General features: G+C 48.2%; 1 protein-coding gene across 4 annotated transcripts in view; it reads right to left on the bottom strand.

Annotated features, from left to right (window-relative positions):
- USP31 (ubiquitin specific peptidase 31) overlaps positions 1-17,898 on the bottom strand; it is a 377,558-nt gene that overhangs the window by 335,692 nt on the left and 23,968 nt on the right. For all 4 annotated transcript variants that reach the window (XR_004536457.1, XR_004536456.1, XR_004536455.1 and 1 more), the window contains exon 2: positions 6,619-6,756. Coding sequence is in view for 1 of the 4 variants with exons in the window: in XM_033914358.1 (XP_033770249.1) it covers positions 6,619-6,756 (138 nt within the window). In the remaining 3 variants the exon portion in view is untranslated. The remainder of the gene's footprint in view (positions 1-6,618; positions 6,757-17,898) is intronic.

Consider the following 17,898-nt stretch of genomic DNA (forward strand, 5'->3'; position numbering starts at 1 on the left):
TCTTTGAGGACCAAATCCACTCTGCAATCCTACGTACTGTTTAGGATCACCCCCTTTTAGTAATCTGCACTACCAGCGAATCCACCTTAGGTGTTACAAACAATTGCTGAATTTCTGAAGTCAAGGGATCCAATTATGTCATCGACCTAGCCATCCCCCCCCCCCCCTTTTAAGGGACCTCTTGGCATGTCCCAATGCTCCATTATCATCCTGGTAATCTCAGAACAAAAAAGAGAAGCATGTTGACTGTCACTTGGTACTGCATAATAGTGAAAGAAAGAGATAATGGTTACTGTGGATGGGCAAACTGGATGGGCCATTTGGCCTTTATCTGCCATCATGTTTCTATGTTTCTATGACCTAGACCTGTAGAATCTCTAGATACAACTCTCGCAAAGAAACTATAATAACTTCAGTTAAATCCAACTATTTGAAAAGTCTTTGCACCGTCGGATCCTCTCCCTGGTCTAGGGCTGCAATTAGTTCCTGGCGAGGATGTTTTCTTGGAGAGCAATGGCATAGTGTCTGATCCCATATCATTCTAGTCCTTTTCTAACTGGACCTCCACAGAATGTGAAGGGGCTTCGCCCTGAGGAGGCAATCCTCTTTATACACCTCCCTGCTGACACTCTGTAGGTGTTCATTTATATTTTTGGTAGGCTGTATACATCAGAGTCACAAAATCAGGATCAAAGACCTAACTTAGATCCTCCATGTACCTCTGCCAGTCAGACATTCGCCTCCTCTCAGGGTCATACGAATAGCCTTACTGGGTCAGACCAATAGTCCATGAAGCACGGTAGCCAGTTCTCACGGTGACCAATCCAGATTCCTAGTACCTGGCCAAAACCCAAGGAGTAGCTACATTCCATGCTACCGATCCAGGGCAAGAAGTAGCTTCCCCCATGTCTTTCTCAATAACAGACTATGGACTTTTCTTCCAGGAATTTGTCCAAACCTTTCTTAAAACCAGCTATGCTATCTGCTCTTACCACATCCTCTGGCAATGCGTTCCAGAGCTTAACTATTCTCTGAGTGAAAAAATATTTCCTCCTATTGGTTTTAAAAGTATTTCCCTGTAACTTCGAGTGTCCTCTAGTCTTTGTAATTTTTCACGGAGTGAAAAATCGATCCACTTGTACCTGTTCTACTCCACTCAGGATTTTGTAGACTTCAATCATATCTCCCCTCAGCCATCTCTTTTCCAAGCTGAAGAGCCCTAACCATTTTTTTTTTCTTCCTTCTTTATTCATTTTCAAATTTGACAATAAGTGCACAAAATAATATATTTCAACAAGTTATTAAGAACATAAGAACATAAGAATTGCCCCTGTCGGGTCAGACCGGAGGTCCATCGTGCCCGGCAGTCCGCTCACACGTCGGCCCCTCAGGTCCAAGACCTGATAGTGCTCATACCCTAAAACTGTCATACGCTTTTCGCTTATGACCTGTAGAGTAACCTTCTATCTATACCCTGTAATCCCCTTCGCTTCCAGGAATAGCACTTTGATATCTACTACATAAAAATCTAGTGATATGTTTACCCCCCCACCTCCCAACCTTCATCATATTTTCAATCAGAATATACACATATTATAGAATATATTATAACATATTATGTAAAATTGTACCCAACACCCTCCCCCCATTGGTGTGTCAAAAGAAGAAAAAGCCCTAACCATTTTAGTCTTTCCTCATACGAGAGGAGATCCATCCCCTTTATCATCTTGGTCGCTCTTCTTTGTCAGTGCTTGTGTGTTTTCTTATTTTCTTCATTCGGATCCTTTTTCATACAAGAGGAGACCTGTGAGGACCTACAAAGGGACCTGACAAACTGGAGGAGTGGGCGAATAAATGGCAAATGAACTTCAATGTAGGGAAATGCAAGGTCATGCATATAGGGAAAAAGAACCCAATGTTCAGCTACCAAATGGGGGATTAGTACAAGAGGCAAGTAACCTTGAAAAGGACTTGGGTGTGCTGGTGGACACAACAATGAAGTCAACAGCACAATGCGCAGCAGCCTCAAAGAAAGCAAACAGAATGTTGGGTATTATTAAGAAGGGTATTACGGGTGGTGCAGCGCACTGTGGAATGGGACTATGGGTTCATACTCCTGGGTCTGCAGTCATCCCTCCAGGACCAGGGATTCACCACACCCCAATGCAGGTTTCTATACAATGCTATTTTAGTAGTAAAGAAACTGATCTTGACATACTGGATGTCTGAGGAGCCCCCTCCGCTGCCGCACTGGAGGTGTCGGCTTCGAGAGGTAGCTCTGTTTGAAATTCGATCCCAAGCGAGAACAACGAGCGTATTTAAGCAACATTACGCTGGCTTATGGGCGAGACTGCGGGACCTGGTGCCGTCGATCGCACGAGAGGGGGACCAGGGGCCTTCTTAGCAGGGGACTGATTTTCTGTTTCTTGGCCGGCCCTCGGGGGTTTGCCTTCTTTAACTGACTCTTAATAGCCTTCTTTTTCTCTCTTTTTCTTTTTCTTTCTCTCTCTCCATACTTTAGTGCCCTGGGAGGGGGGGGGGGGGAGGGGGCTTCCTGGGATATGAATGAATGGTTTGCATGAATGGATGATGATGAGTGTGCTTGATGATCTGAGTGTTGCGTGGGTTTTTGGGGGTTCTTCTCATGGAAAAATGGCGGGAGCTCACTGCTCCAGACGGGCGACCTACCTTTCCGAATGTTCCTCTCAGCTTATGCCCTCAATGCTCTTTTTTGTCTTGCTCTGTTTTTTGTCTATTACATGCATGAGGGGGTACCCTGGGGGATGTATTGCTATTGTTGATGCCTGTTCAGAGTGTTGGACTGTTATTTGTCTTTTCAATGGTTATTGTTGCGCCCTGCTGGGCGGTGTATTCTCTCTCGCTGTCAATAAAAATATGTTTAAAAAAAAAAAAAAAATTAAGAAGGGTATTACAACCAGAACGAAGGAAGTCATCATGCCGCTGTATCGCGCATATGGAATACAATATTGTCCAATATTGTCCAATATTGTCCAATATCGCGCATATGTCCAATATTGGTCGCCGTACCTAAAGAAGGACATGGAGATACTTGAGAGGGTTCAGAGAAGAGCAACAAGAATGATAAAAGGTATGGAAAACCTTTCATACGCAGACAGGCTGGGGCTCTTCACCCTGGAGAAGCGGAGACTCAGAGGAGCCATGATAGAGACTTACAAGATCATGAAGGGCATAGAGAAGGTGGAAAGGTAGATAGATTCTTCAGCCTATTGGGAACTACAAGAACAAGGGGGCACTCGGAGAAATTGAAAGGGGACAGGTTTAGAACCAATGCTAGGAAGTTTTTCTTCACTCAGAGGGTGGTAGACACCTGGAATGCGCTTCCAGAGGATGTGATAGGACAGAGTACACTAAGTGGATTCAAAGAGGGATTGGACAAGTTCCTGAAAGATACAGGAATTGAGGGATATAGATAGAGGTAGAGATAGGATTATGGAAGGGTATAAGTAGAAGAAAAATGGGGATTGAAAGGTTTTAGACAAAGAATCACTTAAAGGTCATGGGCCTGATAGGCCGCCACAGGAGCGGACTGCTGGGCGCGATGGACCCCTGGTCTGACCCAGCGGAGGCAACTTCTTATGTTCTTATCCCCTTTATCATCTTGGTCGCTCTTCTTTGAACCCATCCTAGTTCTGCTATATCTCTCTTGAGATAAGGAGACCAGAATTGAATGCAATACTCCAGATGAGCTCATACCATGGAGCGATACAAGGGCATTATAACATTCTTAATCTTGTTAATCATCCCTTTTTAAATAATTCCTAGCATCTCGTTTGCTTTTTTGACCATCGCCGCACATTAGGCAGAACGTTTCATCGTATTATCTATGATGTCACCCAAATCCTTTTCTTGGGCGCAAACTCCCAAGGTGAACCCTAGCATCCGGTAACTGTGATTCAAGTTATTTTTCCCAATGTGCATCACTTTGCATTTGTGCATATTAAATTTCATCTGCCACTTGGACGCCCAGTTTTCCAATTTCCTAAGGTCTGCCTGCAATTTTTCACAATCCGCATGCGTTTAACAACCTTGAACAGTTTTGTGTCATCTTCAAATTTAATTACCGTATTTTCTCGCATATAACGCGCGCGTTATACGTGGTTTTTACATACCGCGCATACCCTTGCGCGTTATACAAAAATTTTTTACATAGTTCCCCCCCCCCCCGACGTCCCTCCCCGCAGGACCGCTCGCACCCCCACCCCGAAGGACCGCTCGCACGCACCCACACCCCCACTCCGAAGGACTGCTCGCACGCACTCCCACCCGCACCCCCACCCTGAAGGACCACTCGCACCCCCACAGCCTCCCGACCCACCCCATCATGTAAAAGCTCCTACCGGTGTCCTGCTACTTCCTCTTGGCGGTCCCAACACCCGACACGATCGGGGCAAGAGGGAGCTCAAGCCCTCTTGCCCCCCCGACTCCCCGACACGATCGGGGCAAAAGGGAGCCCAAGCCTTCTTGCCCCGCCGACTCCCCAACTCCCCGACAATATCGGGCCAGGAGGGAGCCCAAGTCCTCCTGGCCCTGGCGACCCCCCCCCCCCCCCGCTAGTTGTTCGGGCCAGGAGGGAGCCCACGTCCTCCTGGCCCTGGCGACCCCCCCCCCCCGCTAGTTGTTCGGGCCAGGAGGGAGCCGAAACCCTCCTGACCACGGCGACCCCCTACCCCCACTACATTACGGACAGGAGGGATCCCAGGCCCTCCTGCCCTCGACGCAAACCCCCCTCCCCCCAACGACCGCCCCCCCAAGAACCTCCGACTGCCCCCCCAGCCGACCCGCGACCCCCCTGGCCGACCCCCCACGACACCCCCACCCCCCTTCCCCGTACCTTTGTGTAGTTGGCCGGACAGACGGGAGCCAAACCCGCCTGTCCAGCAGGCAGCCAACGACGGAATGAGGCCGGATTGGCCCATCCGTCCAAAAGCTCTGCCTACTGGTGGGGCCTAAGGCGCCTGGGCCAATCAGAATAGGCCCGGGAGCCTTAGGTCCCTCCTGGGGGCGGGGCCTGAGGCACATGGGCCCAACCCGACCATGGCGGGTTTGGCTCCCGTCTGTCCGGCCAACTACACAAAGGTACGGAGAAGGGGGGTGGGGGTGTCGTGGGGGTCGGCCAGGGGGGTCGCGGGTCGGCTGGGGGGGCGGTCATTGGTGGGAGGGGGGTTTGCGTCGAGGGCAGGAGGGCCTGGGATCCCTCCTGCCCATAATGTAGTGCGGGTTGGGGGTAGGGGGTCGCCGTGGCCAGGAGGGTTTCGGCTCCCTCCTGGCCCGATATTGTTGGGGAGTTGGGGAGTCGGCGGGGCAAGAGGGCTTGGGCTCTCTTTTGCCCCGATCTTGTCGGGGGGGGCAAGAGGGCTTCAGCTCCCTCTTGCCCCGATCGTGTCAGGAGTGCCACGGCTGGCTGTGGCAAGAGGGCTTGAGCTCCCTCTTGCCCCGATCGTGTCGGGGAGTCGGCGGGGCAAGAGGACTTGACGTTAGAGAAAGGGCGAACCGCCGGAAGAGGAAGCAGCGCAGGCGCAGGGCTCACAGTAGGGCCGGGACCGCCAAGAGGAAGCAACAGGACACCGGTAGGAGCTTCTACATGATGGGGGGGAGGGTCGGGAGGCTGTGGGGGTGCGAGCGGTCCTTCAGGGTGGGGGTGCGGGTGCGTGCGAGCGGTCCTTCGGGGTGGGGGTGCGTGCGAGCGGTCCTGCGGGGGGGGGGGGTGAATCGGACGTCGGGGGGGGGGGAACTATGTAAAGAAAATTTTGTACAACGCACTCGCGCGTATAACGCTCAAGGTTATGCGCGGTTTGTAAAAACCACGTATAACGCGCGCGTTATATGCAAGAAAATACGATCTCACTTTCAACATATTTCTCCATTGTTGAAACAGCTGCATTGGTTGCCTGTCATGTTTTGTACTGAATATGCAATACTTCAGGCTCCAAGTGTCTGCTAATCCAGAACAACAGAACTAGACACATGTCACTGTACCCTATTGCCTTAGTCTTCTGTTCCTTGTTGTTAATTATGTGTTTTGTTTGCTCTGAGTTCCTTGAGGAGGATGGGATACAAATTGAATTAAATAAATATATGAATACATATATACATGGAAAAGCACCATGGTATTTAATACAAGCTTTAAAGTATTTAACAACTCGTTCGTTGCGCTCATAATCAAGTATGAAGCTATCACTCAAGCATCCACATGTAGTACACTAAAAGAAAACATGGATGGCAGCGATCTCTGTGGCTAGGCCTTATTTATGGAATGTTTTGAGTGGCTCCTTGAGGCAATCTTTGAAAATATATTTATTTGCTAAAACATTCTTTTAATAATAAGATGTATCTCTTACCTGATATGTCTGAGTTTTATATAGATGTATTATGTTATTTTACTCTTTGTAAGCTGTATTTTGTTGTTTTTATCCTGATTTTGTGTATGTGAAGATTATAAAATGCTTAGGAAATAAGCGGTGTAGAAATTTTTTAAATAAATAAATAAGAAGATAAATCTCTCCAGGAACACTATTTGAACTAGCTTGCATCTTCCCATGGAGGGATACTACGAGCGAGATCCACTCTGGAACTTACCTTTACTAGAGGCTGGCCATTACATTTTGCAGCACAATTTAGGTCTTCATGGACTCTGTCTAATAGCCAGAGAAGAAATTCTTGTGCATCATGCTGTGAACTCCCACGGTACTGTAAAGCATTCCTGGACACCACAGTCTATGAAAGTTAAAACAAAGCAACATTACTACCAGTGGGAATACACGTTCCTGCAGTTAAAGCAACAAACCTCAAACAATGCACCCAGAACAGAGTTTCTGTTCAATGGCTGTTCAACTGTTAAAAAAAAAAAAAAGCCATGTTGACAAAAGTCCACTAAGCCCGGCATTCTGCCTCTGACAGCAGCCAGTTCAGGTGACAGAAAGATCCCCAGAAATATATTTCCCACTTTTTTAAAAATTTGTATTAACATTTACTATAATAAAATGCTAAGCGCGCATGCGCACTCTTACTGCCGTGTTACCCGATCTGTAGTTCGGTGGTCGGCAGAGTGCGCATGCGCGCTTACCATGCATCTCTCTCCCTCTCGCAGCAGGCTTGCTGGCTCAGCCCTCACTGTAAGTTCGACGCAGTCACCACCTTCCCCGGCGCACATGAATCCCCATTGACCCTCCCACCGCGAGATGCACAAACCTCCCAGCTCCAGCAGCGGCCGCATCACACTAAAGACGCTGCTTCACGGCCTTCCCATGCTCTGATTTCCTCTGCCGCGTCTCTGATTCCATTATCAGAGACGCTGGCAAAGGAAATCAGAGCATGGGAAGGCCGCGAAGCAGCGTCTTTAGTGTGATGCAGCCGCTGCTGGAGCAAGTAGGTTTGACAGTCGTCTCGCGGTGGGAGGGTCAGTGGGGTCGGCTGCACGGCGGCGATAGTGGCGGGGAGGGAAGAGGGTTCTACTGCACAGGGGGATGGCTGGCAGGCAGGTTGGCTTTGGAGGGTGCGGGAGGGACAAAGTATGGAAGGCAGTGAGGGGGGGGAGCAGGGAAGAGAAGCTGCTAGACCAGGGGAGCAGGGAAGAGGGACAGGGTGAGCAGGAAAGGGGTGCTGCTGGACAGGGGGAGCAGGGAAGGGGTGCTGCTGGACCAGAGGAGCAGGGAAGAGGGACAGGGGGAGTCCAGAAGAGGTGCTGCTGGACCGGGGGAGCAGAGAAGAGGGACCAGGGAGTAGGGAAGAGGTGCTGCTGGACCGGGGGAGCAGGGAAGAGGGACAGGGGAGCAAGGAAGAGGTGCTGCTGCACAGGGAAGTGGGTTGGGGAGAAAAATGCTGCTACTGCTGCACAGGAAAATGGAGGGGGAGGGTATGCTTCTGCTGCTACTGCACAGGGAAGTGGAGTGGGGAGGGAAATGCTGCTGGTGAGAAAAGGGGGCTGGGGCTGAAAGGGAAAAGATGGGAGAAGGGAGCTGGGGAATAAAAATGGGTTTGGAGCTGAGGCTGAAAATAGGGAATATGTGAGGGGAAGGAGGCTTTACTAGCACCCGTTAATGTAACGGGCTAAAACACTAGTCCTATATAATAAAACTCTAAGCGCACATGCACACTTAGAGTTTTGTGATTCCTGGCTCCGTGAGATGTGCCTCCGTGTCGAATTCGATTTTCGAACACGGAGGCAGGCCAGAACACGGAACAACTCCCCCCTCGCCGTCACTCACTGCCCGAGTGCCGCCTCACTGCTGCTGATGATTTGGAGGGGGGGGCACAGGCGCACCTGCCAGCATCTTCTCACCCTCCTCACCTTACTGTAAGCTGTTATCCAGGGACAGCAGGCAGATATTCTCAACATGTGGATGTCGTCATTCACGGAGCCCCGCAGCGGATAGCCTCACAAGCAAACTTGTTTGAAGATCTTTAAGAGCTCACGAGTGCCTTCCTGCCTGAGTCAGGTTGCGTGTCTCCTCAGTTCAGATAGCTAAGAAGCCAACCAGGGGAGGTGGGTGGGTTGTGAGAATATCAGTCTGCTGTCCCTGGATAACAACTGTTATGGTAAGTAACTGTGCTTTATCCCAGGACAAACAGGCAGCATATTCTCAACATGTGGGTGACCTCCAAGCTAACCAGAATGGGATGGTGGGAGTGCTGGCAATTTAAGAGAATAAATGTTTTACGACTGACTGGCCAAAATGGCCGTCTCTTCTGGAAAAAGTACCCAGACAATAATGAGAGGTGAATGTATGAACCGAGGACCAAATGGCAGCCTTGCAGATTTCCTCAATAGGAGTTGATCTGAGGAAAACTACAGACACCGCCATCGCTCTAACTTTATGGCCCGTGACTCAACCCTGCAGAGGGAGACCAGCCTGAGCATAGCAGAAAGAGATGCAAGCAGCCATCCAGTTGGAGATGGTTCACTTGGAAACAGGATGCCCCAACTTATCTGGATCAAAGGAGATGAAAAGTTGAAGCGAAGTTCTGTGAGGTTGAGTGCATTGTAAGTTGAAAGCCAAAGCACGTTTACAGTCCAGAGTATGAAGCACTATTTCTCCAGGATGAGAATGAGGCTTTGGAAAAAACACTGGGAAGGATGATTGATTGATTGAAATGAAATTCTGAAACCACTTTAGGTAATAATTTTGGATGAGTACTAAGGACCACCTTGTCATGGTGGAATACCGTAAAAAGTGGATCTGCTACTAAAGCTTGTAGTTCACTGACACATCTAGCAGAGGTGAGTGCAATGAGAAACACCACTTTCCAAGTAAGATATTTAAGATGAGCCTATTGGTTCGAATGGGGGTCTCATCAAATGAGTAAGAACCAGATTGAGGTCCCAAACCACCGGAGGCGGCTTGAGAGGTGGATTGACTCTGAAAAGTCCTTTCATAAATCTGGAAATCAGAGGATGAGCAGAAAGAGGTTTCCCTTCAATAGGCTGATGAAAAGCAGCAATGGCACTGAGGTGGACTTGAATAGATGTGGATTTGAGTCCAGAGTGAGATAAGTGCAGAAGATAATTGAAAACTGAAGACAAGGAGGTAGACAGCGGCTCCTTGTGATGAGCACACCAAGTAGAAAATCTAGTCCATTTCTGGTTGTAACATTGCCTAGTGTAGTGTTCTTCAACCTTTTGACACCTATGGACCGGCGGAAATAAAATAATTATTTTGTGGACCGGCACCAGTCCGCGGACCAGCAATTGAAGAACACTGGGCTAAGTCAAGCCCATCTCTACTCAATCTACGACCCAGACCCCACCCCCATAATAGTACTAATTGTAACACCATTTTTTCCATCCATTTTTCATATGTACACACATACAGTATAATTGTATTAGCAACACATAATGGTTAACCACAAAATTAAAATACACAAAGCACGCTGTAAACTTTTTCAACATTCATTCCTACCAGAAAACAGATAACCCCATGCAAATGCAGGACGAAAAACTAAAAGTACTAATATTCACAAACAAACCCTAAGATACAAAACTCTGCAAGCAGTACAACCCACAGAGAAAAAAAAAACAAATGCATTTCTTCCTGAACAGACAGTTAGGACAGACAATTAGGGCAGATGTAAAATCACTAAATAAAAAAAAAAATAAAAGCATTTCCCCTACCGTTGTTATCTCTGTCCCTTCATGTTCCTTGCCTTCTGGCCTGCCCCCCGGTGTTAGCTTCAGGACGGTCCACGGTGCGATCAACGCAGGGTCTTTGGGCCGGCTCCCTAAGTGCTGCATTACACAAAGCTGTGGGATGCGGCTCCTCGCATGTGTCCCACGCCTCATCTGGAAGCTTTCCCTCTGTCATTGCAATGTCAGAGAGAAGGCTTCCGGGTCAGGCGCAGGTCGTGGGTAGGAGACTTTTCCCAAGGCTTTGTGCACTGCAGCACTCAGGGAGCCGGCCCGAAGACGCCGCATTGATCGTACTGAGGACCGGCAGCTACAGAACAATCTGTTGGGCCCGATGGAGGTGCCGGCCCTATGGACCGGCAGAAAATTTCTGAGGACCAGCACCAGTCCAAGGACCAGCGGTTGAAGAGCACTGGCCTAGTGGACGGTTTCCTGGAAGCCTCTAGAATGTCTTGAACAGATTGAGAGAACTGTAGAGAGGCAGTTAGGTTGAGAGGTACCAAGCTGTTAAGCGCAGAGACTGTAGGTTGGGATGAAGCAGAGATCCTTGACTGTCAGGAGTAAAGGCTCCCTGGTGCTGAGTTAAAGTAAAAGGGAGTACCACAATTGTCTGGGCCACCGAGGAACTATCAGAATCATGGTGGCATGTTCTGTCTTGAGTTTGACAAGTCTTGAGAATCAGAGGGAATGGAAGGAACGCATAGAGAAACTGATTCATCCATTCCAGAAGGAAAGCATCCGCCTTGAAGCAATGAGGAGAGTATATCCTGGAGCAGTACTGAGGCAGCTTGTTGTTGTGGGGAGACGCGAAGAGACCTATCTGAAGAGTACCCCATTCAGCAAACACTTGACGTAGAGGCGAGGAATTGAATGTCCATTCGTGAGGTTGTAGAAGACGACTCATTTTGCCCACCAAGCAGTTTTGAACTGCCCAATTCCAAAGTTTCAGAGTTTCTTGACACAGAGAGAGAGAGCCCATGCCCCCCTGCTTGTTGACATAGTACATGGTGGCTAGGTTGTCTGTGCGAACAAGGACTACTTGGTTGTGTAGATGTTGAAAAGCTTTGAGAGCATTGAAGATCACTCTAGAGTTCCAACAGATTGATGTGACATCGGCGATCCGTGTTGGACCAATGGCCTTGAGTATGGAGACCATCGAGATGAGCCCCCCAAGCGTAGGTTGAAGAATCTGTTGTGAGAATCTTCTGATGAGGGGGCGTGTGGAGTAGCAAACCTCTGGAAAGATTGGAAGAGAGCATCCACCACTAAAGAGACTGTCTCAATGAAGGGGTTACTGTAATGTGTTGAGAGAGTGGGTTGGAAGCTTGCTGCCACTGAGACCCCAGAGTCTACTGAGCAATTCTGAGGTGAACTCTGGCAAAAGGCGTCACGTGAACTATAGAAGCCATGTGACCGAGAAGAACCATCTTGCCGATATTGAGGCAGGAATGCTTTGAGTTGAACAGTGTCTAAGAACATAAGAACATAAGCAATGCCTCTGCTGGGTCAGATCTGAGGTCCATCGTGCCCAGCAGCCCGCTCACGCGGCGGCCCCAACATGTCCAGGACCTGTGCAGTGATCCTCTATTTATACCCTTCTATCCCCCTTTCCAGCAGGAAATTGTCCAATACTTTCTTAAACCACAATACCGTACTCTGCCCTATTACATCCTCTGGAAGCGCATTCCAGGTGTCCACCACACGCTGGGTAAAGAAGAACTTCCTAGCATTTATTTTGAAACTGTCCCCTTTCAGTTTTTCCGAATGCCCTCTTGTTCTTATATTTTTTGAAAGTTTGAAGAATCTGTCCCTATCTACTCTCTCTATGCCCCTCATGATCTTATAAGTCTCTATCATATCCCCTCTAAGTCTCCTCTTCTCCAGGGAAAAGAGACCCAGTTTCTCCAATCTCTCAGCGTATGAAAGGTTTTCCATCCCTTTTATCAGACGTGTCGCTCTCCTCTGAACCCTCTCGAGTAACGCCATATCCTTCTTAAGGTACGGCGACCAATATAGGACGCAGTATTCCAGATGCGGGCGCACCATCGCCCGATACAGCAGAAGGATAACATCTTTCGTCCTGGTTGTAATACTCTTCTTGATCATACCTAGCATTCTATTCGCTCTCTTAGCGGCCGCTGCGCACTGTGCCGTCGGCTTCATTGTAATGTCCACCATTACCCCCAAGTCTCTTTCTTGGGTACTCTCGTTTACTAACATCCCTCCCATTGTATAGTTGTACCTCGGGTTTCTACTTCCCAGATGCAATACTTTACATTTCTCAACGTTGAACTTCATCTGCCATCTCGTTGCCCATTCCCCTAGTTTGCAATTCTTCGCAGTCCTCTTTAGTCCGAGCTCCACTAAATAGTTCGGTGTCGTCCGCAAATTTTATTATCTCACACTTCGTCCCTGTTTCTAGATCATTTATAAATATATTAAATAGCAGCGGCCCGAGCACCAAGCCCTGCGGAACACCACTCGTGACCCTCCTCCATTCTGAGTAGTGGCCCTTCACCCCTACCCTCTGTTTCCTACCCGCAAACCAGTTTCTGATCCATCTATTTACGTCTCCGTCCACCCCATGGTTCTTCAGTTTCCGGAGTAGACGCTCGTGTGGCACCTTGTCAAAAGCTTTTTGGAAATCCAGGTATATGATGTCTATGGGGTCTCCTCTGTCCATCCGTTTGTTAATTCCTTCAAAGAAGTACAATAAGTTAGTTAGGCACGATCTCCCCCTGCAGAAACCATGTTGGTTTGTTTTCAGAAGTTCGTTTCTTTCCAAATGTTCATCGATGTTTTCTTTTATCAGTGCTTCCGCCATTTTCCCCGAAACCGAGGTGAGACTCACCGGTCTGTAGTTTCCCGGGTCACCTCTTGATCCCTTTTTAAAGATGGGCGTGACGTTGGCTATCTTCCAATCCTCCGGAATCACTTCTGTTTTCAGGGATAGGTTGCAAATTTGCTGCAGTAGTTCCGCTATCTCCTCCTTTAATTCTTTCAGAACCCTTGGATTGATTCTGACCGGACCCGGGGATTTGTCAGTTTTTAGTTTTTCTATCTGCCTGCGCACATCTTCAAGGCTCACTTCCATGGATGTTAATTTTTCTGCTTGATTTCCATTGAAGAATTGCTCAGGTTCTGGTATGTTGGTTGTGTCTTCGTTCGTAAATACAGACGAAAAGAACATTTCCATTGAAGAATTGCTCAGGTTCTGGTATGTTGGTTGTGTCTTCGTTCGTAAATACAGACGAAAAGAACATGTTAAGTCTTTCCGCGACTTCTTTCTCCTCCTTCACTACTCCCTTCCTGTCTCCGTCATCCAGCGGTCCCACCTCCTCCCTAGCCAGCTGTTTCCCTTTAACATATCTGAAGAACGGTTTGAAATTTTGTGCCTCCCTGGCTAGCCTCTCTTCATACTCTCTTTTGGCTTTACGAACCACACGGTGACATTCTTTTTGATACTTCCTGTGCTCTTTCCAGTTCTCCTCAGTTTTGTCCTTTTTCCATTTCCTGAATGAATTTTTCTTAATGCCTATCGCTTCCTTCACTATTTTAGTGATCCATACCGGATCTTTTGTTCGACTCTTTTTGCACCCCTTTCTGAATCTGGGGATGTACAGATTTTGAGCCTCGCTCACCGTGTCCTTAAAAAAAGACCAGGCATGTTCCACCGTTTGGCATTTCTTGGAAGTGTTCCTAAGTTTCTTCCTTACCATTTCCCTCATTGCTTCGTAGTTTCCTTTCCTGAAGTTGAAAGTTGTCGCTATGGTTCTCTTTCCTTTCGATATTCCTACTTCAACCTTGAACTTGATCATATTATGGCTTCAATAAACTGTAGAGTTTGGGAGAGATGTAGCTGAGATTTTCAAAAATTGATTTCGAACTCCAGACTTTGAAGAAAGATAATAGTCCGTTGGGTTGCTATAATAACCTCCTGTTGAGACGACGCTTTGATGAGCCAGTCATCCATGTATGGAAAAACCTGAAGACCCTGTGTCCGCAGGGCTGCGACTACCACAACGAGGCACTTAATGAAGACCCTGGGGATGAGGTGAGTCCGAAAGGAAGAACTCGGTATTGAAGATGGAGATTCCCCACCCGAAATCTCAGGAATCTGCGAGAGGCTGGATGAATTGGGATATGAGTGTAAGCCTCTTTGAGATCTAGAGAGCATAACCAATCTCCTTGATCCATCAGGGGGTACAATGTTGGAAGAGATAGCATCCAAAACTTTTCTTTGACAAGAAATTTGTTGAGGGCTCTTAGATCCAGAATAGGTCACAAGTCCCCGGTCTTCTTTGGGACTAGAAAATAACAGGAATAAAACCCTGTGTCCCTTTGGTTCATGGGAACCTCCTCGACAGCTCAAAGGCGAAGAAGAGCCTGAGCCTCCTGAAGAAGAAGGGGAAGTTGCGATATACTGGAAGGAAACTCTCTTGGAGGGAGATCTGGTGGCACTTGAAGAAATGGAAGTGAGTAACCCTTCCGAATGATGGTGAGAACCCAGAGGTCTGATGTAATCTGCTCCCACTGTTGGTAAAAGTGATGGAGGCGACCTCCTATGGGAAGGAAAGAAGTCTGATGGATGGAGGTGGACGTTATGCTCAGACCTAGATTGTCAAAAAGACTGTGCCAGCTTAGCTGCAGCAGGGGTCATTGGCGCAGAGTGACAATAACAATGGCACTCAGGGAGAGGAGTCAGTGGTGCAAAGTACTATTGAAAAAAGCACATTGGCTACCATACCTCACTAGATCACTTATAAAATTGCCCTCTTAATATTTAAAACATAAAAAACTAATGAACCTGCTTTTATAAACCATCTTTTAATTCCATATGATCACCCAAGGGCTTTAAGAGCTATTTCTCAACGAGTGGTGGACGCTTGGAATACTCTCCCAGAGGAGGTTGTGACGGAGACCACCAATTGAGGATTCAAGGGCAAGTTGGATGCACACCTTCTTGCGAATCACATTGAGGGATACGGGTAAACAAGGTATTCATCAGGGAACACCTAGCTTAGCCTCCGCGTGCACAGGTCGCCGGTCTAGATGGACCTAAGGTCTGATCCGGTTAAGGCATTTCTTATGTTCTTACTCTCCATGTTCCCTCGCTAAAAATTATCAGCACCTGTCATGCCTCCATTTTCTCTGTCACAGCACCCATGATCTGGAAATCTCTTCCATTTTCCATCAGAGCAGAACATAATTTAGATAAATTTAAGGATAAGTCTAAAATGCTTCCTTTTTAAAGATGCATATGAGTAATTTTATTGTTTCTACATGATTTCATTCTAATTTTCCCTCCCCTCCCTTCGTGTCTTTTCTCTTTATTGTTTTCTTTCCTTACAAGATTATAGTTCCTTCCCCTCTCCTCTTGTTTTCCAATCCTCCCTATGTCTAGTATGATTAGGTCGGCTGTCTTGTCTTGTAGGTAACTTGGAGTTTGTCTTCCTTTTTAAAAAAATGTTTTAACTGTACACTTCGAATTTTATGATTTGAATTTAATCAAATTTTAATAAACTATGAACCTTCTACTAGAGATACTTCCTGGCAGGCAGCAGGGTCTGGCATAATCTCCATTAAAAAAAAGAAAAGAAAAGCACATTTTAGAGAACTAGTTAATAATAAGAGTATACAACTAGTTCCAATAGTTTAGAAAAGCACATTTTAGAGAACTAGTTAATAATTGAGTATACAACCCTTCCCAATAGTTTTAAAAATGAAGTGTTTTACCAGAGGTAGAACTAGCACAGTTACTTACCGTAACAGGTGTTATCCAGGGACAGCAGGCATATATTCTCACATGTGGGTGACGTCATCTACGGAGCCCCGGCGCGGACAGCTTTTCAAGCAAACTTGATTGAAGTTTCAAGTTTGCACACTGCACCACGCATGTGCGTGCCTTCTCGCCCACTAGAGGGCGCATCCCACCTCGTGGTCCTCAGTTCCATAACTAGCAAGGAAGCCATCCCCGGGGAGGCGGGCGGGTTGTGAGAATATATGCCTGCTGTCCCTGGATAACACCTGTTACGGTAAGTAACTGTGCTTTATCCCAGGACAAGCAGGCATGATATTCTCACATGTGGGTGACCTCCAAGCTAACCAAAACAGGGCAGGTGGGAGGATGGCAATTAGGAAAACAGATTTTGCAATACTGACTGGCCAAACCGGCCATCACTCCTGGATAGAGTGTCCAGACAGTAATGAGAGGTGAATGTATGAACCGAAGACCAAGTGGCAGCCTTACATATTTCCTCCATCGGAGTGGATCGGAGAAAGGCTATTGAAGCTGCCATTGCTCGGACCTTGTGCCCCGTGACTCGACCCGGGGGAGGAAGGCCAGCCTGAGCGTAGCAAAAGGAAATGCAAGCGGCCAACCAGTTAGACAGAGTGCGCTTGGAAACTGGATGCCCTAATCGATTGGGATCGAAGGACAAAAACAATTGAGGAACCTTCCGATGAGACCTGGTGCGTTGAAGATAATATGCCAACGCCCTCTTACAGTCAAGCGTGTGAAGCGCCGTCTCGCCAGGATGGGAGTGGGGCTTCGGGAAGAACACAGGAAGGACAATGGACTGATTGATGTGGAAGTCCGAAACAACTTTAGGTAAAAACTTAGGATGGGTGCGGAGAACTACCTTGTCGTGATGAAAGACAGTGAAAGGAGGGTCCGCAACCAAGGCTTGCAACTCCCCAATCCGCCTGGCGGAGGTGAGGGCAATTAGAAACACCGCCTTCCAAGTCAGAAATTTCAAGAGGGACTTGTTGAGTGGCTCAAAGGGGGGTTTCATCAGTTGAGCCAGAACTACATTCAGGTTCCACACGACAGACGGAGGCTTAAGAGGGGGGCAAACCCTGAGTAACCCTTTCATGAAGCGTGTCACCAAGGGGTGGAGTGACAGGGGGCGTCCCTCCAGAGGTTGGTGGAAAGCAGAAATCGCACTGAGATGAACCCGCACCGAAGTGGTTTTCAAGCCGGAGCGCGACAAATGAAATAAATATTCTAAAACCGAGGATACCGGAACTGATACCGGATCCAGGTGAAAAGACGAACACCAGGTGGAAAACCTGGTCCATTTCTGCGCGTAGCAAAGCCTCGTCGAGATCTTGCGGGAGGCTTCCAACACCTCCTTCACCGATTGAGACAGGTCCGGAGGAGTCAGGGAACAAGAAACCAGGCTGTCAGGTGCAATGACTGCAGATTGGGATGTAACATGGATCCTTGACTCTGAGACAGCAGAGAAGGAGAGACAGGCAGGGGAAGAGGCTCCCTGGCACTGAGCTGGAGCAGCAGGGAGAACCAGTGCTGACGCGGCCACCGAGGTGCTATGAGAATCATCGTGGCCGTGGACGATTTTAGGTGTACCAACGTTCGCATGATCAGAGGGAACGGAGGGAATGCGTACAGGAACCTCCCTTCCCAGTCGAGTAGGAAGGCATCCGCTTCCAGACGGTCCTGCGAGTACATCCGAGAACAATATAGTGGTAGTTTGTGTGTCTCCGGAGAGGCAAACAGATCCACCTGTGGCGTTCCGCAGCGAGCGAAAACCTCGCGTAGAACTGCTGAGTGTAGAGTCCACTCGTGCGGTTGCAGAAGTCGACTGAGTTTGTCCGCCAGGCAATTCCGTTCTCCTTGGATGTAGACCGCCCGGAGGAAGATGTTCCGGGAGGCCGCCCACTCCCAGAGGCGAAGAGCTTCGGAGCAGAGGGGCCATGATCCCGTTCCTCCCTGC

This window comes from Geotrypetes seraphini, chromosome 11 (genome assembly GCF_902459505.1).
Source record: "Geotrypetes seraphini chromosome 11, aGeoSer1.1, whole genome shotgun sequence".
Taxonomy (NCBI): Eukaryota; Metazoa; Chordata; class Amphibia; order Gymnophiona; family Dermophiidae; genus Geotrypetes; species Geotrypetes seraphini.